Consider the following 25,222-nt stretch of genomic DNA (forward strand, 5'->3'; position numbering starts at 1 on the left):
TACGATATGGCGTGAAAGCACCTATACTATAGCTGTTCACATGATTGACTTTGATTTGCTAACAGGTGTAATCAATTGGAACTCTGTTTGAATCCGAGTACTTACTGAGATTTTGCCTTTGTACGTATGTATGTGTGCCTGACAAAGGTCTTTGACCGAAACGTTGCCACTTTTACCTTTTTCTAAATAAAGGGAGAATAACAGTGTGCTGGTCTTTTTTGTATCATTTGAAAATACTTGTGTACTAGTGGGAAGTCATGGCCTAATGATTAGAGAGTTCAAGTCTCAGGTCCGGCAGGAATTGTAGGTGGGGGGAGTGAATCTGCAGCGCTCTCTTCACCCTCAATACCATGACTGAGGTGCCCTTGAGCAAGGCACCGAACCCCCAACTGCTCCCCGGGCGCCGCATCATAAATGGCTGCCCACTGCTCCAGGTGTGTGTTCACTGCTGTGTGTGTGCACTTTGGATGGGTTAAATGCAGAGCACAAATTCCAAGTATAGGTAACCATACTTGGCCACGTCACTTTCACTTTCACTAATAATTTTGGCTGCCACTGTATTTCCTGACTATACTGTATTTTCCTCTGCCTGATTATAGACGGTTTCACGTGCCTGGCGCGAAGTTAACTTCGTTCTGTGTTTGTTTATCGGTCTGGCTAGTGGCACTGACTACAAACGCAGTTAAAGTTGCGAGTAGACAGAAATTGGGTTTAGGTTTTTGTGCTGTGGGATGTGTTTCTCATAAATTTATTTATTTGTGGTGACCCGCCAAAATATCAGAACTGATCACCTCAATTAGATTTTCCAAAGGCTTTGACTTTGTTGAATACACATGAGCACTGCACGTTTCCAAATCAAAACGTGGCACGGGTGTTTTATATCACTGCATCTCTGAAGGAAACCGACTGTCTATTGAAAATTTTTGATGTCATTTTCATTTCATCTTTGAATGTGATGCCTGATACAGCAGCGTTTGTAAGCTCAATGCTGCTTTGTGTACAGCCCTTACCGGTGAACCCTCTATTTCTACGCTCCAACATCGCCTCCTGCTGGCAGAGAATGAATATGCATTTTCAATGCAGTAATGTTTTGGGGCTGTCGCTGGGCAACACGGACTTTCAACTCCCTCCAAAGATTTTCGATGGGGTTGAGATCTGGAGACTGGCTAGGCCACTCCAGGACCTTGAAATGCTTCTTCTGAAGCCACTTCTTCGTTGCCAGGCGGTGTGTTTGGGATCATTGTCATGCTGAAAGACCCAGCCACGTTTCATCTTCAATGCCCTTGCTGATGGAAGGAGGTTTTCACTAAAAATCTCACGATACATGGCTCCATTCATTCTTTCGTTTACACGGATCAGTCGTCCTGGTCCCTTTGCAGAAAAACAGCCCCAAAGCATGATGTTTCCACCCCATGCTTCACAGTAGGTATGGTGTTCTTTGGATGCAACTCAGCATTCTTTCTCCTCCAAACACGACAAGTTGAGTTCTATTTTGGTTTCATCTGACCATATGACATTCTCCCAATCCTCTTCTGGATCATCCAAATGCTCTCTAGCAAACTTCAGACGGGCTGGACATGTACTGGCTTAAGCAGGGGACACGTCTGGCACTGCAGGATTTGAGGCCTTTGTTACTTTGGTCCCAGCTCTCTGCAGGTCATTCACTAGGTCCCCCCGTGTGGTTATAGGATTTTTGCTCACAGTTCTTGTGATCATTTTGACCCCACGGGGTGAGATCTTGCGTGGAGCCCCAGATCGAGGGAGATTATCAGTGGTCTTGTATGTCTTCCATTTTCTAATAATTGCTCCCGCAGTTGATTTCTTCACACCAAGCTGCTTACCTATTGCAGATTCAGTCTTCCCAGCCTGGTGCAGGTCTACAATTTTGTTTCTGGTGTCCTTTGACAGCTCTTTGGTCTTGGCCATGGTGGAGTTTGGAGTTGGACTGTTTGAGGTTGTGGACAGGTCTCTTTTATACTGATAACGAGTTCAAACAGATGCCATTAATACAGGTAACGAGTGGAGGACAGAGGAGCCTCTTAAAGAAGAAGTTACTGGTCTGTGAGAGCCAGAAATCTTGCTTGTTTGTAGGTGACCAAATACTTATTTTACTGAGGAATTTACCAATTAATTCTTTAAAAATCCTACAATGTGATTTTCTGGATTTTTTTTTTCTCATTTTGTCTCTCATAGTTGAGGTATACCTATGATGAAAATTACAGGCCTCTCTCATCTTTTTAAGTGGGAGAACTTGCACAATTGGTGGCTGACTAAATAAGTTTTTGCCCCACTGTATTTGGTGTAGCGAAATGAATCCATTAATGCATTTGTTATATTTTGAGAGTGCTTAGACATGAGTGGGAGTTTTGAGATAAAAGTATCAGGCAGCGTTGTTTGGGTCTGAGATGACACACTACAAAAAATGTTTTTCTTACTTTGATTTGTTTGTCTTGTTTTCAGCCAAAATATACAAAAAATCTTAAATGAAGAAGGATTTTCTAGACAAGTAAAAAATATTGTTTTGTTTTCAGAAAAAACAAGTCAAATTTAAGTGAGTTTTTGCTTAGAACAAGCAAACTAGTCTGCCAATGGGGTAAGCAAAATAATCTTATTTCAAACAGAAAACAAGATTATTTTGTTTACCCCATTGGCAGGTTATTTTGCTTGTTTCAAAATGAAACAAAAAACAAGACCATTTTTATTTGTCTAGAAAATCCTTCTTGATTTAAGAATTTGTATATATTTTGGCTGGAAACAAGACAAAAAATCTAAGTAAGAAAAGCAGTTTTGTTGCAGTGCAGGTGTGTGCTGCAACCTGTTGCCAGAGCTGGATGGTGTCTTTTCATATGGAGATTGATGTTAATTTTGTTACTGCAATACTTAACTTTTGTTTTGCAGTACTTGCATACTATATGACTTATGTCTAATGTCTGACTCTCTGATTTAGATAAAAAGCCAAAATTCTCCCATATTTTTGATTTTAAGTATTCACAGCAGTGGCAAAATCCTCTCATCCATTTTGAATGTAGTCCTCTGCTGCTCACGCTGCTAAAATGGCGGCCAATTGGCATTGTGTGATAAATGGCTTGATACGGGAGCATGTGTTGTCAGGAGTTCATCAACATTAATCAATATATCAGGGACGTGACGAGATCCGATGTGTCTCGCGAAATCCAACTGGTCTCACGAGAGCGTGCCGATATCCTCGCAAAATATTTAGCAAAGTTTACATTAGAGTTAAAAATTGCGCTTGCGTTCTTGATTCAAACACCCATGCGATCTTATTCCTGAATGACAACGATTCAGCTATGTCTATCAAGACTGTTTCACATTGCGCGTGTCAGTGGAGCGTGAGATGTTGATGAATCAGAGGGTCGACCATCATCACGCTTCCAATGTGAACGCTGTCAGACTAAACACGCGCTGCTCACGCTCCACTGACGCTTACGTGTTAAAGACATTCAAATCTGCATTCATGCTGCTGCTGATCCAGAAAAAGCAACACAAACAGTCTTTTCAACCACTCATTATTTCTGTGTTACAGAACAGAAGTACTGGGATAAAAGTTTATAGTTTGGGTATAAACACTTATTGTCTACAATAGCAATCAAAACTAAAGTTTCTTAACACTTGTATTGTTACACTTATCATCTTCTGCCAGGAGGTGGCGACAACCAGGGCTGGACTGGTAATCGGGCATACCGGGCATTTTCCCGGTGGGCCGACGCACTGAAGGGGCCGACAGAATTTTATTTATTTTTTATTTTTTTGCCTAGGACCATCACGCAGGAACTACGAGCAGCCAATGGCCCATTGGTTTGTCTCCTGTATTGACAGCGTAAACCACCCAATTACAATGCGCTATAGAGTCATGAAGTGTTTTGCTCCGCCTATGTAAAGAATGCTTCACCCCAACTTCTTCCTCGTCGGCTTTTCCCACGTTTTCACAGCAGCTTTATCAAGAACAGGCTTGCTCTGCAGTGAGTGATGCGGCGTAAATAGCCAGGCAGGAGGAGGAGAGGAGAGCAGTTGAATCGTTAAAGTGCTTGATAGGGACTCGCAACGGAGGCAGGCATCTATCCAGTGTGCGCGCCATTAGTGCAGAATACGCAAACACTTTTTAATAAAACGTAAATTCGTCCACCACGATTTTTTGGGCCAAGTCATGTCAAGTGTGTTCATAGAGGTTTTCATGGGCCAATGCGAATAAATCTAGATTTAAATTCGAAAAGACACGATATTGTCAGACCTGACGTTTTTTTATTATCCAAAACAACTAGATGATACATATCTACACTACCAATCAAAAGTTATTGAACAGTAAGATTTTGAATTTTTTTTTTTTTTAAAGAATTCTCTTCTGCTCAACAAGCCTGCATTTATTTGATCCAAAATACAGCAAAAACAGTAATATTGTGAAATATTTGTACTATTTAAAATAACTGTTTTCTATTTGAATATATTTTAAAATGTAATTTATTCCTGTGATCAAAGATGCATTTTCAGCATAATTACTCCAGTCTTCAGTGTCACATGATCCTTCAGAAATCATTCTAATATTTAAAAATATATTTAAAAGACTTAAGCAATGAACATTTTGTCAGAACAAGTAGTAAAGCACGTTATTTTTTGAGAGAATCGTGAAAAAAAAATTGTGATTCTCAATTTATCCAGAATCGTGCAGCTCTAGTTTACATGTTGTTTATTACTGCATAGAATTCATTAAAATAGAAGTTTAATTTCATAAAGTATAAGTTGATTTCAAAATGCACCTACATTTTTTGCATTTTGCGTTTTTCAGTTGAATAAAATACTATTTTCCCTATATATTTCATCATTGAGGATTTTTTTTTTTTTTAAAGTCTAACAATCTCGTCTCGTCTCGTTCTCATGAACCCAGTCTTGTGTCTCGTCTCGTGGGATAAGTGTCTCGTCACACCCCTAATTATCAATATTCTGAGCGCATCTCTACTGACCTTCAGGTATCCTTCATATAAAGCCTCTACATTCAACTTTAACAATGAATTGTCTTTGATCAGTTTATGATGTATTTGATTTGGTTCTTATCTATTACAGTATTTAGTGTCATGGGTAAAAAGTGCTTGATAGTAAACATTATTTTCCCCTGCAGTCAGACTGGCCGGAGGGTTATCAGCTTGCTGCTGCGATGAACTTCCGCTTCCCCCAGTGTGTTCCTACACCACTCAAAACTCTGATCCCCAATGCCACCAATGAGGCTTTAGACCTCATGAGAGATCTCCTCCAGTGGGACCCAAAGAAAAGACCCTCTGCTGCAAAGGTATATATAAATTGCAATGCATTTTTTGATAAATTGATTAAATGGATAAAAATAAAGATATTGGTGTAGAATGAATTCTGTTTGAGGTCAGAGTTTTGTTGATTTGGTTGGTGTGAAAGGTGTTCCCTAGGATCACTTTGACACCCTCTGGCTTGACAATTATCTAAAGCCTGTATAGATTCATGCCAATTTATTTTCAGATACTGCCCACTGAGGCATCACTTGACTTGACACCCCATAAAGACGTGCATGCACAGACGCTTTTATAAAGAAAAAAAATAAAAATGAATCTAGTGGATTTTAGAAGTTTTCTCTTCATATTTAGAGGCTCACATCAAGTTGTCTTCGCTGCTCAGATTGGATTCAATGGCATTCTATATAGGGATGCACTGAATGTTAGGCAATCAAAATTGTTCAGCCGAAAATAGCAAAAAAAAAAAAAAAAAGCTCTTTTGGTGTTCGGCGAAAAGACAGAATAAATTGTACTGAACAATGACATGACGCAATCAAATAGAGGCACGCACTAATGCAGCAAACATGTCGGTAGTGTGGCAATATTTAAAACTATCAGAGAAAGATGCAAGAATCATTATAGGCCTAAGCACCGCCAGCGAGAGACTGTTTAGTCCTGATTCGCATTTCTTCGATGAGAAGAGGAAGGGGTGGTTGTTTCTGGTTACTGTATGATGATTTAAATCACAAAATGGCCTTAAACGATTAGTAAATAAACTACAGAATGATACGCACCAATTGCATATCTATTCTGACAGATCCGCACAGGCTCCGGGTACTCTCTGCTTATAGCCAGGGTTCAAAGTCCAAACAGCTAAACAGTGTTACTTGTCAGTTGCTCAGTAACATTTTTATAATTTTTTTAAAGGCATGTGACAATGCGATACGTGCGAAAAACATAATTTATAAATCTGCTGTTGTCAACAAAAAGATGCACTCTTCCTGCGGGTTTCTGCCAAAATAAAAGCTGAGAAAAAGCAAGAACTCCATCAACATTCATAAATGTTAGTGTTGTAATGTTACTGTTTTTCTGTTAAGTAAAAAAAAAAAGTAAGACAATAATAATGATAATAATAATTACAACAACTCTATTAATACGTTTATTATAATATTTACGCACAGTGTTTAAATTGGGATCTGTAATATTTTCTAATTTTTTAAAGGAATTCTCTTATGCTCAGCAAGGCTGCATTTATTTGTACAGTAAAAAAATACATGCCTGATTCAAGAAGGGGGTCTCAAAAATGGCCAAAAAATATTATTTTACTAATTTATTAATTTTAAGTTAAATTGTGCTTTGTTTGTATAATGTCTGCTAGAATGTAAAAAAAAAAAGTTCAGTGTTAAGTAAATATTTTTAAATTGTTGTTGATTTTTTTTTTTCTTTGATTTTCAATTTTTTTCTCAAATATGGTCATTTTGATATAATTTATGATTCATGTAACTCCTTACTGAAAGTGACGAGACAATAAATGTTTTGCTTTTTTGACTTATTAGGCACACTACAACAGCACTTTAGTACAACGGCGTTTTAGTGGCACGTTAAAAAAAAAAAAAAACTAAGATTACGAGATTAAATTCGAAATTCTACAAGAATAAAGTCGAAATGTTTTGAGAATAAAATCGAAATGTTTCGAGAATTTAAATCGTAGAAATTAAAGTTATAATATTTTGAGAGTATAGCCTATTGCGCATGCAAATGGCCGGGATTGAGAGCAACGGGAGAAGTTGCCAGGCCACCGGAATTTAGGCCTATTTGAATATTGTTGCATCCGAGCAGCCGCGTCATCTTACTGGGATGAGGAAGAGTCAATTTTAAGGACTCGCGGAAACAGTTTAATATCACGAATATGATATTTATTAACAGACTGAACAGGAACAACTTTTTATCTTAACATCAGCTCACACACTCAATCGACATTTCTTTGGGAGGGCGCTGTAGCTCTCTTATTTAACCCTTTAATACACTACAAATATATGTGGGATTATTAGCAGAAATCATACCATGTGTCATATTCGCGGGGACAGTATGCTTGGAAATAATATTTCATGTCTTCCACTGTATTCATTATTTGTAGTGGGCCAGCCACCCAATAACAATAAGATTTGTGCTTTTGGTACTTTTAATAGGCTATAAAACAAAGTCTCAGCTTTAAAACTCAGTTTTATAGCGAAACACAAATTATATGTCTTACAATAATGTGTTTTTCAAGCTCTTTAATGATCAGATCGCTGTATTTATTAGTTCATTAAAGTATACTGTTTTCTAGGTTCCGGTTCACATGGAGAAAACCGCTTTCATCTAAACTCCGCTAATCCTCAGAATAATTTCGTAATACATTAATCTGAAATTTAACATTTAACCTTTAAAGTTGTTCAGAAGTAAGTCAAGAAGTTAATAAAACCACAACAATGCCAAAACATCTGAAAAAAGAAGGCAAACTACATGAAGAGGCCGGCGATCAGGGCAAGGCCTTGAGTAATGTTACGGGGGAGCCGAGGCCAACTGCTTGCACAAATTCTCCTAGCACTCAAGACATCATGGATGCCATAACAACCCTTAATGCTTCATTTAGCCAAAAATTTGACGCGTTCACGCAAACACTGACTGAGCTACGATCGTTTTGAGCGTTTGTCATCAGGGTACATCATTACCAAACGAAAGAGTTAATCATGAAGCTGGCCAGAGAGAAATCTCTAGAATACAAAGGAAAAAGGGTGCACATTTTTCCAGATTTGACCTCGGATGTGTTGAAGCAGAGATACCAGTTTGCCGAAATAAAGAAAAAATGCAAAAATCCCGGCGTCAAGTACGGGTTTCGATTCTCATCTACACTCATCGTGAACGCAAAAGAAGGTGAGACTAAAACATTTGATACACCAGAGGAGGCTGGAATCTACATGTCACGAGTCGTGGACAATTGGCCTGTGGACTAAATGGAAGGAACAGATCAGAATGAACTAAATAATACTTCATCAAAACTTTATTGAAATAATTGTGAACATTATGGACAATTAGGAGGTTCATAAAAGAGGTTATTCATGTTTATTCTATCTTAACGGAGGACTGATTTGTTCTTGAGAAGGGGGTATAGTTATGGTTCGGTTGAAAGGCCTGGTATAATTAAATTAGCATCGGATATCATATCCAAAAAAAAAAAAAATATACTTTTATATAAATATTTAGAATAGATCAAACACAGTAAGAAGGCACAGTAAGGCCTTCTTACTGGAATGTGTGAGGTGAGAGGTAAGGCCTTCTTACTGGAATGCCTTCTTAGTTGGAATGTGAGAGGTATGAATCATCCAGTGAAAATACGAAAGGTATATACTCATATTATATATCAGTCAAACTTCTGTACTAAATCAAGGGGAGTCGCAGTTATCGTAAAAAAGCAAGTACCATTTATACATAAACAGACAATATCTGATAAAAATGGTAGATATATAATTGTTTGTGGTGAAATAAATTCAGTTCCTATTACATTGGTTAACCGGTATGGTCCTAATTATGATGACCCAAGTTTTTTTTTTTTTTGAAAGGGTTTTAGACAAAGTACCTGACTTTGCTTTACGTAACGTGATTATTGGGGGAGATTTTAATTGTGTTATTGACCCAGTTAAAGACGCACGGCCTAGTCGCACCACAAAAAGTAAATCTACAGCCACTTTACATAACTATTTGAGAAATTTCAACATGATAGACATCTGGCGGTGTTTAAACCCATCAGCTCGAGAATATAATTTTTTCTCATCAGTGAAATTACCAGAATTGACCTTTTTATTATAGATTCTAGTTTGTTAAAAATGGTTAAGTGCACTCAATATCATAACAGATTAATATCAGATCATGCCACCTTATCACTGGATCTAAAATTAAAGTCAGAAAAAGGGACTTATAATTGGAGATTTGACAACTCTCTTTTGAATGACATTAAATTCTGTGATTGCATAAAATAAAAAATTGGGTACTTTTTGTCTGAAAACGATATTGGCAATGTGTCAGACTCTGTACTATGGGATTCAATGAAAGCTGTTATCAGGGGAGATATGATTTAATTTCAGATCAGAAAAAACAAAGAAGATAAAGAGAGATTAAATGAAATAGATAAACAAATTACTGAATTATAGGAAAGTTATAAAACCAATTATTGTTCAACTACTTTAAAGAAAATAGTAACTTTGAGAAGTGAATATAATTCTATTCTTGCCAAAAAAATTGTTAAACAACTTGTAAAATGACCAAAAGTAAAATCAAAGATGGCGACGTCCAATACTAAAGCTTTTAAATTTGGGTAGAGAGTTGTCGAGCATATTTGAGTCGCGCGTGGAACACGGGCTGGATCTAAAACTTTCAGATGACACGCAGCTAATTTCTTCGTCACTGCAAGTGACTGAAACCACACATGAAAACACTTAGCACGCAACACACACGTTTGTGCGGGCAGAGCGGCTCTCTCTCGTGCTGTATGACATGACAGACAACTAGTTGTCCAGTCCTGTTCCGTTCACACAGCGTCCGAGAATGCGGTTGTGAGTCCTGAGAATTTACGAATGTGAGTTCGGTTACAGAATTCGGTTGTCACACCCGTATATAATCGTACTGTGTGTGAACGTAACCGTATTAAGGATCAATATCAAATACAGGACTGACAACTGTATTCTGCTGCTGTGTGATTGTGTGATTATGTGGAGCTGCATTTCCATTGCACATGCCAGTGCTAAAGGGGGTTGCACACTGGTCAAGAAGTGTAGTGCTGCATCGTGTCACGTCACTCTTTTAAAATTCAAACACATTGGCTGCGTCCGAAATCGCATACTACTTGTGTAGGTACTACATTTGAATTCGAACGTACTACTCGACCGTTAAAAAAGTACGTTCTATATAGTATGAATGAGGGTAGTATGAATGGAATTCGGACGTACTACATCCGCCATGTTGATCTTCACAACAGCGCGCAAATTTAAAGAACCCACTTCACTGCGCGAATATCGTTAGTGATTTAAATTCTTAACGCTTAACGAACCGCCTATTTAAAGAAAGCAGCGTTAACAAGCTGATGTACTACATTGAGGTTGACGTTTCATCTGTTTGTTAAACCCTCAACAAGACAGTCGTTTACTTGGATGATGTTAAACAAGTAAGTTACAAGTTAACCACAATGAACATCAAAAATGTTTTTCCCTGAGGTACTTTACACTTGAAGACAGCCGCGTTGCGGCTTTCCGCCATTTTTCGAATATGACGCGGCCTCTCCCGCGGCCTCATGGGATAGTAAAGTGTCCATCGTATGCCTACTACAGAATTCGGAAGGAAGTAGTAGGTCATCCGGGTACTTCTGGCCTACTATTTTTCGAATACTATGAATTCGGACATACTACTCGCCTCGCATACTGTTTTTCACATACTATATAGAAGGGAAGTATGCGATTTTGGACGCACCCATTGTTATGAGTGTGTGCGCACCAGCGGCGCCATTCAGACTTTGTCCGTGTTGCCCTGCTACACTGTTCAAAATCAGTGCCGTGCCACTCACATAATTTTCCATAAAAGACTGAAGCGCTCCCGCTTCACATTGTGCATCTTTCAGCAAAACATTTGTCTTTCTGTGGCTTGAATAAAGTCTGTACGCTTTATACAGAGAGCTATTATAACATAGATTGCGCTTTCTATTTCCCTTTGCTCTGTTTTGTCAAACACTGTCAACCAGCTTTGTTCATTCTTGAAGTGAACTTTTGCCTGTTTGGTGATTAGATGAACAGTTTGGGACTGCTGTCTTGACCTGAACCCGACGCATCTGGTGTGCAACCCACTTTTTAACAGCTTCCAACTGTGACCTTCGAGGCCATAATCAAACATCATAAACTGGTATTTATGATCATTACCGGCTGTCATTACTAGGGGTGTAACGGTACGCGTATCGAACTGAAACGGTTCATGGGGCAAATTCCAAATGAAAGTGATCATCTTTATACTCTTGGAGTGGGGACTTTGGAGTGAACAGGGCATGTGCGTGCCATTATGTAGTCGTTTGGAATGTACGGAGCCCTTTAAGGGACATGGTGGTGGGAAAAATTCGGGGTGGGAGGAAAAAAAATATTTTATAGGGAGAGATGTAATTTCCTCATTATCTTCAGCTGGGATGTTCCCGTGACAATGCAGCACGGTGTGCTTCAGCAGATTCGTTGACAGACACGGGCATAAAAAAATATACATTTTATATTTTAAAAAGTTTTATACATATTAGATTGTATATATTATATAGCAAAAATGTTTTTAAACGTTTTAAAATATAAAATTTGCAACAGTTATGCTAACAACAATAAAAATACATTTATGACATTAAAACAGTGACATCCGCTGACGGACACAGTGCTGCGTGAACGCAAAACATTTAAAAAAAATAGTTTTTTCCTCCCACCATGTCCCTTAAAGGGCTCCGTACATTCCAAACGACTACATAATGGCACGCACATGCCCTGTTCACTCCAAAGTCCCCACTCCAAGGGGATAGGGATGATTACTTCCATTTGAAATTTGCCCCGTGAACCGTTTCGGTTCGACACGCATACCGTTACACCCTTAGTCAGTACACATAGAAGAATTAATTTGTGATCACATGGCTACTTTAAGCTTTTAGCTGAAAAGAGCACAAATTTAGAAAGATAATAATACATTTTCATATGGTCACACCCAGTGTTTACTGTAGTTCAATTAAATCCACTGAAAAAGTAAAGTAAGGGTATTACTGTTCATTTTTAGGTAATTTAATTACAGTTACTTATAAAGTATTTGAGTTACATACAGTAAATAATTTCAACAGTTCTAAAATCAATATTGAATTTGAAATCTAAATTTAACGTCTAAAGATAAAATTTAATGCTGCTGCATTAACCCTCCACACGCCGGTTCGTTCACTTTCAGATTTTCCTGATACACAGAGAAACCTTAAATACTCAGATACATATAAGTAGGGTTGCCAACCGTCCCGTATTAGCCGGGACGTCCCGTATTTTGGGCCTAATTGATTGTCCCTACGTGACTTCTCTTGTCCCGTTTTTTGACTGCTACGCTGATCTAACCACTGACTGATGCAGCAGCAGCCCCCTCTCACGCAGTATACGTTAAGTAAGCCGTGAGAGCGGCTCGATGGTGTTTGTCCCGCAGCAGCAGCGAGCGCAAGTGACTTCAGCGCAGCTGAAGAGTTCTGCGTTCAAATGCACGCAATAGGCTAAAGCTTGCCGCAAAGCCCCAGCAAACATAACCATGAATGTGTCAGCGGGAAATAGTAAGGAGATATTTGAATTATTTACTAATAAACTAATGTTTTCTGAGTCCGTGTCACAAGGATGAAGTTGCTGATCCTGACTCGCCGTCTCCTCGTTAGACGCACCTTTAGAGAGAAATGCATCTTTATTAATTATGATTAAGATTATAATAAAAGAGATTTTGTTTTCTATTTTTTTATTTCGTTAAGTGATCATTTAAAGCTTTCTATGAATATATTTATCATGTCTGTGAGGCATGTATTCGCTCAGCTTCGATTTGTTTTTGTGAAGCGCTCCTGTTCAAGACAAGATGGCAGAAAGCGCATCATGTTTGTTTTCTTTGTTTTATAAAAGCACAACGTTTTGTTGATATTGTGAGTGCAAACAAATAAAAGTAGACCCTATACAGTTCCAAATTATGTATTACTCCTACCTTCATCAGAAAAAAAAAATGACGGCGTAGCCGTGTAGGCTATTTTAGCCTCAGTTGTTTCCACTGAAAAAAATGCAAGTGTTTGAGCTGGTGTCTCCATGTCCTGCAGGGCGCGCTTTAGCTTCCACTCTCTGCACAAACTTGGATATAGGCTAGCGCACATTATTATTATAGCGCAGGTTTAATGTTTAAACATTGTTATATGCTTGAACTGTTTTAGTATATCTATAGATTTTATTTTAGGCAAGTCGTGATGATTTGAGAAGGCTAAATTGATCAAACATAGGCTATGATCAGCTCACTGTATGCCGCTGGTTGCTTGGTCGTTACTTTAAAAAACAAAAACATATATTTAATGAACAAAAATACTCCAAATGTTTTTCTAAATAAACAATATAAAAAAAAAAAAACGAAAGGAAATATAATTATTAATAGTTGAAACAGTAGTATAAGCTGTTTTGGGAGAAGGGGAAAAAAAACTCCGGCCGGTAATTCTGATAAGCTGTCGGACACGGGCCGAGCTAGGGCCTAAATTTGCGGCCCGTGCAGGGCACTAACGGCAATTCCATCCGTGTTTTGACTTCAGTAAATCAGTTTTGGTGAATACAAACAACGTGATTATTTTTCATGAGTCCAACATTCCGCCGCGCAAGAGAAAGACGTCTTTCACTATTGTAATGTTGTTAAATAGAGAAAAAACATTTTATATTTAAGTAACTAATAGCATAATTCTTAACCTTATTCTTGAAACACAAAATGACCAATAAAAAGGTGTCAAGCACCAAAAGCAGCCCATATTAAATCCATAAGCTGTCTTTAATTGAAAAATACGCATTGTGTGTGTGTGTGTGTGTGTGTATACACGGTCACTCACCCAACGCAAACGCCCACACCTAGATTAAAAATAAATTAAAAAATTCAAGTTTCATCTAATTTTCATCATTTTTGAAAGAAGACCTGCTATGAGGAATTTACCTCACAAGAACAACGCGATCTGACATGGCTTTATTCAGCAGAGAAGATCATTTCTGTAATTTATTCTTACCTACATTAGTTAACGTGTTATTTTTACATAAACCTGTATAGATTTTACTAGTTGGGCTTTTCCTGAACATCTTGCCAAACTGAAATGTATTGTTTAACTTTTAAGCTTTTTTGTTATTTAGTAATTTATATTTGTTAACCAAAGAAGGTTAAATTTTTTTTTTAAATGTTTAAGTATTACAGTTGTGTTAAAGCTAAATGCTAAACTATTCTATGTTTGACTCAAATTGAAAGAATAAACAGTTTAATTTCTATTAAGGTTTTAGGGATTTTAAGATGTAGTCTAATTATTCTAATGTTTGAATAAAGTTACTTATTGAGTAACTAAGTTACTTTTCAGACAGAGTAATTAGTAAAGTAATTTAAATACAATATTGATGATGTAATTAGTAACTGTAATTAATTACTTTTTGAAAGTAACTTACCCAACACTGGTCACACCTAATTTCTTTACAGAGGATGATTCTATATTATATTAATGTTCCACTAATAGGCTATGATCTGAAGAGTTTTGAGCGCTCTCTCTGTCTTACTGCCATAACACATATTGGGGCAGGAATCAAAATGATTAAAAAATAATAATAAAAAAATAGCCGTTTAACGATTTTCTGTTTTTATAACATGATATAGGAGCTAGCCTATTACACAAACAAGAGTCCTGTTTTTCCAAATATCTGCACGATCACAAACGTACAATGAACAAGTTAGTGAGTAACACGGACCAGTAAATGATTCAATCAGGCTATAAGTACAGTCGTTTGCTAAGTTAAATGAAGCATTTTAAACAAATCGGTTGATTTAAGGATTCAGCTCACTCATTAAGACAGTCACTTGCTGCCACCTACTGGCAGCTGTAGTTTCATATTTTAAAAGTAGGTTATTATTTCATTTTCATAATTATTTAATATTTCTACATTAAAGTGTTATATTTAAACTTAATTTAAACTTATGCAAAATCCATATGGATTTTGATAATGGTGATTTCTTTTGAGTGTTAATAGCCAACACATCTTTTTATTTAGATTGAAATTGTTGATTAAATTTAAGAATCTGACATAAGAGGACATAGATGACAATACATTTTTGTAATACTAATACATATCTGGCTTTTTTGCTCATTGTTATTTTAGGGTTTATTGTATTATAATGACTATTTATTATTAAATCTATACTTTGACTAGGCTAGACATGTTGCATATTAATTGTACTATATATCAACCTCAAAGTATAGTATTTTAATTTTTGTGTATTTTGTGTTACTCCATAATGATGTTCTAGTAGAGGTTATTTGTAGTGTATAGGGTCCAAATATAACCTCAAGCCCCCGTTCTGCCCTGTCTGTGCGTCTGACACAAACATGTCACATTTCAGTCTATAGTACTAATGTGTAATGCATACAAATGTGCAAAGAGTGCTGTAAGCAGTGGAGAAAGGAGGTGGAGAAGAACTCGGATTATTTCAATTCAGTTCATTTTTGACATCAATGTTTTAATTATTCTTATAAAGACAATATTAATGTTTGTGTAAGTAATTGTTTCTAAACATCATTTTAGGCACTCAGATACCCCTACTTCCAAGTAGGACAAGTTCTGGGCCCCCTACCCATGACCCCCGATGTACGGAAGGCTCAGATAAAGACGACCCTGCCTATTGAATCCAGATCAGAGCTGCAGTCTGTCTCAGAACCAGTGTTGCCATCACAGACTAAAGGCCAAAGCAGAAGCTCCCATCAGCCACTGCAGCAGATTCCTCTGCCCCAGTCTCTTTCTCAGACAGACCCTCTCGCTCCATACACACAAAAGGTACAAAACCTCCTTCTCAGATGTAATGTTGTAATTACCTTTGAAAAACTTAAGATTCCCATTATAGATTAGTTTTTTTTTTTTTTTTTATGCCACATGATGCAAAATCTTAAAAGTTGTATTTTATTATTGACTTTATTTATTTTTTACTGCATCTGTGGCACACTCTTGATTATCACAGACAATGATTTTACCTTGTTTATCAGTTTGGAAATTTGAACAGGGAATTAAGCATAAAAACGTAAGTGACTCAAAATATTTAATAATAATTGTATGATGCAGTTACAGTCTGTTAAATAAGCCAAATGTCCACTGGGCCACTTCTCCCTTCAAAACAAAATTGAATTGTGATAAATAAAAATTAAACTTAAAGATCACCTGTTATAGTTCTCTATTGCATTTGAGTACCTAAATAAACATCAGTACAATGATACTTTGTGTTCCTAACATGAGGTGGCCGGGGGTGAGAACAGTTTGATTGGACTGAAGAACGGACGAAGAAGGTGGGGACAGACCAACATGAAACCCTCAGACAGCTGGGATGAGTCTGACTGTTCTGATACTGCAGCATCCCTCTCTAAAAAACCCAGTAAAGGCCCTGAGGAGGAGAAAACTACTACACAGTAGGATCTCTACATTCAGAGCTTATCATCAGCAGTTTTAGCTAGTGGTGGGCCGTTATCGGCGTTAATGTGCTGCGTTAACGTGAGACTCTTATCGGGCGATAAAAATAATATCGCCGTTAATCTATTCTCAAAGTTTGGTTGGGAGCTGCATCTATACTACGCAAGCTATGATGACTTTCACCTTGATATTTTAGCGCGGATGTATACCTAGCCGAGTCTTCGAACCTGTGTGTATGCGTGCTAACATGGATGCAGCTATGAAGCTGCCGGGTTTGCTTCAGGGAAAATTTATTTTTAAGAAGCTTCCCAATGGAAATCGGCAAGTCATTTCTCTCTCTACGTTACATGGTCGCGCTCTCTGTATCGCGCGCACAGCGGAGTTCCGCCCCGGTTCGCACAAACACACACACACACAAACAAACAAACGTAAGCGCACACACAAGTGAGCACACTCCCACTCCTATTTGTAAATATTAAGCCGCAAAACGTCTATTTAAATATGACTTCTGTGTGTCTCTGTGTTAATGTATGGCGCAGACGCACGGGTTTGTTCACTACTCATACAGAAGACCGCGTGACGCTTGCGGCGATATTAACGTCTGTCGTCTCACTAAATGAGGACATAAATACATGAACAACATCTCCAGAACTGCTCTGAGAGTCACTTCATGAGCATTCGAGCGTTTCATTTGAGAAAAACTATCCTCACGGCAACCCGTCAAAATAAAAGTTCGGTTTCACTTGAAGACATTGGGCAGAACGTAATAGGCTACTACTACTAAAACTATTAAAACCTTATCTTTAAGGAATAATCATACAATGTCTTCAATGTTATTATCAATATTAAATTCTTGATGACTGCTAGTTGTTTACTTATCTACTTGGCAGAATTCAAATGAGCCATTTTAATCTAGATTAATCTAGATTAATTCCAAGATTACAGTGAGATTAATCTAGATTAAAAAAATTAATCTATGCCCACCACTAGTTTTAGCACATTTCAATTAGCACACTATTCATCTCAATTCAGTTTAAGTTTTGTTCTCATCCAATAGTGTCAGTGCCTTCAAATCTGTAATATTACTGAATATTTTGAGCCCCACTAAGCAAGCCAAATGTGACAGTGGCAGGGAACCCAAACTCCATCATTTGACAGAAATGGAGGAAAAAACCTTGGGACTAGTCCTCCCCTGGCCAAATGAACAAAAATGGTGGGGTTTAAGGAGGCTGCAAGATTGATGTTATTCAGTAAATGTTGCATCAGTCTCTTTCTGCATAAAGATCAGCATACATCACACTGGCATTAGGGGAAGGTAGTGTTGTAGTCTGAACATGAAGGTAGAGTTGCAATTTAGCCAGCAGAGTTGTGGACTCGAGTCGCATGACTTGGACTTGACTTGGACATATCCCAAATTTGAGGACTTGTGACTTGACTCGACTTAGTCTTGATTAGTGCAGGTTTTTGCACTTAGCCAGAGAAGGACTCGCTCAGTGAGTGCTTGTTAGTGTTTTCAACCACATAATGTTAAGGCTATTTAATATTTTAGACATTTAAAATACACATAATCACTATAAACCATTTATAATAATAATAAGAAGAAGAAACACCAATGTATGTGGAAATGGCAATAATAATAGGATTTTTTTTCACGTCATTATGAACTTGTTTAAAACACAAAATGCATTCACTTACATATATTTGTGTGTCTATATAGCTACAGTTTTGGCATGAATAATTTTATAAACTCGACATATTAACTCCAAACCCTAGGATTATTAAAATATTAACATTTTATTTTGAATGAAGAATAACAAAAAGTGCAGTGTCATGATTATAACTACTATTGCACTGAAATTTTAATAATTTATCAATATTTGTTGAAGGAATTGCCTATATAAGAACATAAAATAATATAGAGCTATAAGAAAACACATTATCCAGTCCGTCATTTAAACCCATTCACTGATGTTTTCTTATTTTTATTTAACATTTGTATATTATAACTACTGTTATATGTTTACTTTTCAGCTTCATTTCATGTATCTCTTTGCCCAGTAATTAACATTCTGTATCAGCGTATCTGTTTAAGACTTAAAGTACCATAAATGTTTTGTAAATACTATAAATACCTAACAATCATGTCAATAAAGCTATGTCTATTTCTGTAGACCTTCATCATTAGGTGGCGATAAATGAGCGTCTGTATTACGTATTAGCAAGTTGTTAAATATTTGACTCAATTAATTCATTAAAATCACTGAAGCATTTACAAATGAAACAGTGGACTTAAAATAAATTATTTATTCACTTAGGCCTGTATTTGTTCACAAACAATGATTCATTCCTCAATGAAACACTACTAATTAGTATATATTTATAATTATACTTACTATAGACTATTAATGACTTCAAATTTACTATAGTAATTAATACAGATACACTACTTTGGGCAAACAAAACTAATCACTTGTTTAGGACTTGAAGCTTGAGGAATTTTACTTGGACTTGCCCGTCTTGACTCGGGACTTGTCTGTCTTGACTCGAGACTTGAATGCAAAGACTTGAGACTTACTTGTGACTTGTGATTAGAAGTAGAGTCTTATCAATGGCCATAATCACAAAGAACATCCTTCTTGTTAAAAACTGTTTTGGTCCCAGCTCGTTATAGCACGGTGTATTCATTGCTGGCCATAAGGATCTGTGCTGAGGTCTTGTCTAGTCTAGAAAGCTGCATAATGCTGCATAATCTTTTTAGCATACTTTTTTGTTGGGAGCATGCCTGTGAAACCTACTAGTATCATAGTCTAGTACCATGGCTGCTGACTAAGTTTAAGAATAGGGCTTTTGTGCTTCTTTATTGCACTTTCAATTTCTGTTATTCCATTTGAGATTTCACTCTTTCCTTTTTTTATGTTATGAAAAACTTTGCAGGCCCAAGGACCAGAAACCCCTTTATACATTTAGCACTGTAACAAAATTACCAAACACCAGCAGACTGAACCAACCAGACTCTAGTCACCAGAGCACCTCTTCAGCCAGACAACATTACCTGCGCCAGTCCAGATACCTGCCAGGCAAGATCTCAGTTTAATTTAGTCACTTTTTTTTCCTTTGTTTTTTGTTAATGAATTGCAGTGGTGCACAATACTATCATGAAGATGAATGATTATCAGTGCATATTTGAAACTAGCTCACAATACTGACAATTCCTGACATGGCTTTCCACACATTTTTAAAAGTAATATTAAATGTCTTGAGATGAGTATCTCATTGAACACAGATCACATGTTCAGATCTCATTGACAGTTGACACACTGCATCACTGCTTGTTTGCATAAAGGTTCATTTTTCTCGACTCATTAAAAATAAATGCCTTCTAAACAAATGTTTAATGCAGCAAATCAATATATACGTACTGTAAATACCCCATTAGACTATTTTGTGTAAATTAGGTTTTACATAATAATTCTATCAATCCTAGGGTTAATAAGCAAGAACACACCATCTCTGAATAACAAGGAGTCTCAACAAGACTTGTGGGACACCTCAGCTCTGATGAACAAACCTCTCGCACCTATTGGAGGAGCGCCAGTGTCAAGAATCAGCCCAGGTGAGCACAAATGAATTAAAGCTGAGACTTCATCAATGCCCAATACAATTTTTTTAATTCATTTGCAACCATAGAATGCAAAAAATAAACAACAAAACCTTACACAAATGCATAAAGGGGGTTAAAATTAACTTTATTGTACTTGATCGTTACTGTGCACGCATACATTTGAATGAAGCGCGCACTACACGGACAGCACGCCAGTACCAAATCGCAGCCTGGTCTCATGAAAATGCGTTTCAATGGCATGATTTTCTGTTTCTATTTGGTGTGCTATTTATACGCAGAAACTGACTTCGGCGTGCTTATGATACAAACCTTACCTACACCCCTAAACCTAACCATTGCGTCTCATATGCACGCCAAAGTCAGTTTCTGCGTTTAAATAGCACACCAAATAGAAACAGAAAATCGTGCCATTGAAGATCGGGTCATTCACATTTGCATCTTCTCGAGCAAATAAGCAAATACAGTACACACAATATTATGTAATTATGTATCTTGACAAGTATCCAAGTAAACACAGTTGGTTACGTCTTAAATAAACATAAACAGTTAAGAAAATATTGGATGTGTGTCAGTATAATGGATCCATGCATTTCTTATATTACGCTAATGATGTTAATCAAACAACAAAAGAAAAACATGAGAATCACTCACTGCTCTTAACTAAGTAACTTCTGTAACTTTAATAGATAATTGTGTCAATTTACTTTATACAGAAAATACAGTTTTCATAAGCACAGTAAAATACTGTTTATTTAGGTAATGTGTATCATTGTAGCTAATGGTCTCTCTGAGGGCTAAGCCCCTCTAAAGATGAAATCCTAGAACCGCTCCTGGCTCAGATCATCTTCAGACCATGCTGGTAAAAAGTTATGGGATTCCAGTTGATTAGTCTTACCCAAGCGGCAACCTCCGTCTTGAAAACAACACGGAAGTCAAGTCAAGTCATCTTTATTTATATAGCGCTTTTAACAATACAGATTGTGTCAAAGCACTTAACGGTATCAAATTGGAGAACAAGAGTGTCAGTAATGTATAATGATAAGATTAAACACTCAATTTTCAAAATTTTCAATCAATATGGAAGTGACTTAAACTGCAATTCATTGACTGGCCCTAGAGACTAGCTCCAAAAGGGAGTCAGTCCCATAGACTCCCCATGTTAAAATGCCCAACTTTACAGCAGAAAAAAAATTAAATAAATGTTTACAGCCTGGTACAAAAAGTGGTTTTGGTCTATATAGCTAATTTTGCCCTTTATTACAACTGTGAGGTGGGTGAATTTTTTTATAATTCATCCGTTTAAATTATATTAAGCCTTAAAGTTATTTTGTTAACAACTGTTTATTGAATTTTCTTCAGGGAACTGCAGCACAAAACAAAAAGCAGCTGTACAAATTTATAACCCACCCCAACCCATCCCACCCCCTGGTAGACTTAAAAAATAATAATAAAATAAAATGAAATAAATAAATAATAATAATAAAAATAAATGTATTAATATTAATGGATAAATACATAACAATAAAATAATTTTTACAAAGATTTTAGAAAAAATGACAACATTAAAAGCTGAATGCCATGAATTTACAGTTTTCACATTAGATCCATGTATACAAGAAGTTGAGAGTTCCATCGAGATAATGTCCAACAAATACACAGTCCAGGTTCGTCTGTCCATTGTGTGAGGAGGATTCCAGCGGTTGACTAGCAATTTTTTTGCTGCTGTGAGAGCAGTTAACAGTAAATATCTTTGTTGGACAGACAAGGTGAAGTCCCAAAAGTCATTCATGAAAAAATGGTGCGGAGTCAAACATACAGGTATCTCAGTACCTAACAAATATGATCGGTCCTGTAAGAGCCGAGTCCAAAAAGGTGAGAGAGAGGGGCACTCCCAAAAAAAATGCAAAAATGTGCCTAAAACTCCTTGGGAACAGCGATTACACTTAGGAGATGACGACAGATTCATATAAAAACGTTTCATTGGTGTCAAGTAAACCCTATACAGCAATTTCCAATGAATCATTTGGTGATTAGGGTTTTTAGAAGACAATTTAAACATACCCCATACCTGATCCGAAAATAAAACTTGCACATCCTCATTAAGATCCTTAGCCCAAACAGTTGTAATAGATAAACATTTGTATGAATGCTCAAGAAGAAAGAGATAGATGACTGAAGCAGAGGAGGGAGATTCCTCAGAAGGAAGGATTAGTTTGCCCAAAGGGTGAACAGGCAGTTGAGAGTTCCAAGGCACCCCATATGCCAGTAGGGTCGATCTAATTCGCAAATACTTAAAAAGTAAGTGCCTGGCAGATTATATTGAGTTTTGAGATTCTGGAAGGATTTTAAACCACTATCATCATAGATATCTCCCAGAGTGTTTACTTTATTATGAGTCCATTGCAGACAATAAAATGGAGTACTGCTTGACAAAAGACTATTATTGTGGAAAATAGGCGAATGCCTATGCCATATTGTAACTAGTTACCTCCATGTGGAGAGGAGGTGGGTCACAATGGGACCAAACCAAGATTTACACTGCCTAAGCGGAACCCCCGAAAAAACAAGATGCTTCAATTTATACGGATAAACAATAGATTCCTCAATTGCTCTCCAAGACACAGAAGCGTCAGGATCAAAACAAACTGATAAACAGCGGAGGGAAAAAGGCTTGAGCATACAGTCTAAAATTAGGGAAAGAAAGACCTCCATGTAATCTACATTGTTGTAAGGTAGTCAGTTTAATACAAGGAAGTTTCCCATCCCATATATACCGTGAAACATGCATCTAGTTTGTTCCAGTAGCCAACCCAGTGGAGCGAGAGGAATCATGGAAGAAAAGAAATTAATACGTGGGAGAACATTCATTTTAATCACCGATATACAAGCCTGAAAAGTAGGAGAAAGACAAGACCAATTTTCCAAATCTGAGGATACTTTGGCTGGAATACTATTATAGTTTTTTGAGACAATTTCCTGCAGGGAAGGAAAAACATCTACCCCCAAGTACTTAAAGTTTTGAACCAATGGAATAGATATAGAAAGGGACATGGATTCAATTTTAGAATTGAGGGGAAGTAAACATGACTTACTCCAATTAATTTTAAACCCAGAGAGAGATCCAAAATGGTCAAATAAATTCAACAAATGAGGAATAGAATGTGACGGCTTCTCCAAAAACAATAAGATATCGTCAGCAAACAAAGAAATATGATGATGAGTATTCCGTATAATTATGGGAGAAATGGTTTCAGATTGTCGGACTGCTTGAGCTAAGGGTTCCAAGGATAGGGCAAATAACAGAGGAGAAAGCGGGCAACCCTGACGAGTACCTCGATGTATAAAGAATGGGTTAGACTAGCTGTGAGAACAGTGGCTGCTGGATTGGCCTACAGAACTTTTATCATATTTATGAAACTCGATCCTGGACCCAGATGCTGTAGAACCACCCATAAATAGTTTAATTCTAGCTGGTCGAAAGCTTTCATCGCATCTAGAGATAATACTGCGCAAGGGGAGGACGAACTATTCGTTGAATTAATAATATGATATAACCTGTGTAAGTTATCTGAAGCTGAGCAAGATTTAATAAATCCTGTTTGGTCATGATGAACTAGCCTATTCATCAATTTCTCTAGACGACAAGATAGTACTTTAGCATATAATTTAACATCAGTCCCAATCAAAGAAAGTGGCTGGTAACTAGAACAGGAAGTCAGATCTTTATCTTTTTTTAACAAGAGAGAAATAACAGCTATATTAATAGATGGGTGAAATGAGCCTTGAGTAACTGAAAAATTGATCATATCTAACATGAGGGGGCCTAAATCTGCCCAAAAAGTAGTATACAATTCGATTGGAATAGCATCTATGCCTGGGGATTTCCCTTTGTTCATAGATCGGATTGCTGACTCCAGCTCCTGAAGAGTGATCAGTTCAGCCAGGTATTCCGAATATGAATCTGACAGCCTAGGTAAATCAAGGTTGGACAGAAAAGATGCAAAAGAGTCAGGGTCACCATCAGCAGAAGAAGTATAGAGGTTATAGTAAAAAGAGTGGAAGGCGATATTAATGTCTTTTGGGTTTGTCATAATGAGCCCAGACTGGGATTTCACTGCTGAAATATTAGCAAACTTTTCACTGTTGCGTAATCTTAGAGCTAAAAGGTGGCTTGGTCTACTCCCTTGAAAATAATAATTCTGCCTGGATCTTTGAATCAGGAATTCTGCCCTGGATCTCAGTAATGAATTGAGTTCGGACCTAACCCGATTTTATTGAGTGTATTGTCTGAGAAACAATGTTGATTATCTCTAGTCAGATTCTGGAGCTGTGATTCCAGTTCAACTATCTTTTTGTGTCGGTTTTTCTGAAGGAAAGAGGCATATGAAATTGAGTTATTCCTTATAAATCGTTTAACTGCATTCCAAAGTGTTCGAGGATCATCCACTGAACCTTGGTTAATTTCAATAAACTCAGCAAATTTATTTCTGAATTGACTGCAAAAGTTTTCATCCTGTAACAATTTAGGGTTAAATCGCCATCTAGTGGCACGAGATGGCCGAGAGATCAAAGATAATCTGCACAAATTTCCATCATGATCCGATAGAGATAAGGAACAGATATCGGCATCACGAACAACTGAAGATAAAGAAGTAGAAATGAAAATATAGTCAATTCGCGAATAGGATTTATGAGTAGCAGAAAAAAAAGTGAAAGACTTAGCAGAAGGATTTAATAAACGCCAACTATCCACCAATGAGGATGAGGTTACACATTGCCGAAGTTTGTCTGAACAAAAAGCTTGAGAGTGTGATTCCTTTGGTCTATCTAGGATATGCGACAATACAGAATTCGTATCTGCACCCAATACAATTTCAAAATCAAAAAATTTCAAGAGATAGGTTGACAAAACAGAGAAAAAAGTAGGGTCAGGAGAGGCGTAAACTGAAAGAAATACAATATTTCTATTCTCCACTATTGCTTTTATATGTGTTATTCTACCGTCTGTATCACAACCTTTATCTAAAATAGTAATATTTAAAGTCCTCCGCACCAATATTAGGACCCCCTTGGTTTTAGTATCCAAAGATGGGTGAGATACCACTTCATAAAACTTA

General features: G+C 37.1%; 1 protein-coding gene across 6 annotated transcripts in view; it reads left to right on the forward strand.

The window, feature by feature from the left end:
- Positions 1–25,222, forward strand: part of mak (male germ cell-associated kinase) — a 79,350-nt gene that overhangs the window by 44,328 nt on the left and 9,800 nt on the right. For all 6 annotated transcript variants that reach the window (XM_058764872.1, XM_058764873.1, XM_058764870.1 and 3 more), the window contains 5 exons: positions 5,132–5,299; positions 15,611–15,859; positions 16,313–16,482; positions 19,418–19,560; positions 19,968–20,096. In XM_058764872.1, the coding sequence (XP_058620855.1) occupies positions 5,132–5,299; positions 15,611–15,859; positions 16,313–16,482; positions 19,418–19,560; positions 19,968–20,096 (859 nt within the window). The remainder of the gene's footprint in view (positions 1–5,131; positions 5,300–15,610; positions 15,860–16,312; positions 16,483–19,417; positions 19,561–19,967; positions 20,097–25,222) is intronic.

The sequence above is a fragment of the Onychostoma macrolepis genome, chromosome 24 (assembly GCF_012432095.1).
Source record: "Onychostoma macrolepis isolate SWU-2019 chromosome 24, ASM1243209v1, whole genome shotgun sequence".
In the NCBI taxonomy this organism is placed as follows: domain Eukaryota; kingdom Metazoa; phylum Chordata; class Actinopteri; order Cypriniformes; family Cyprinidae; genus Onychostoma; species Onychostoma macrolepis.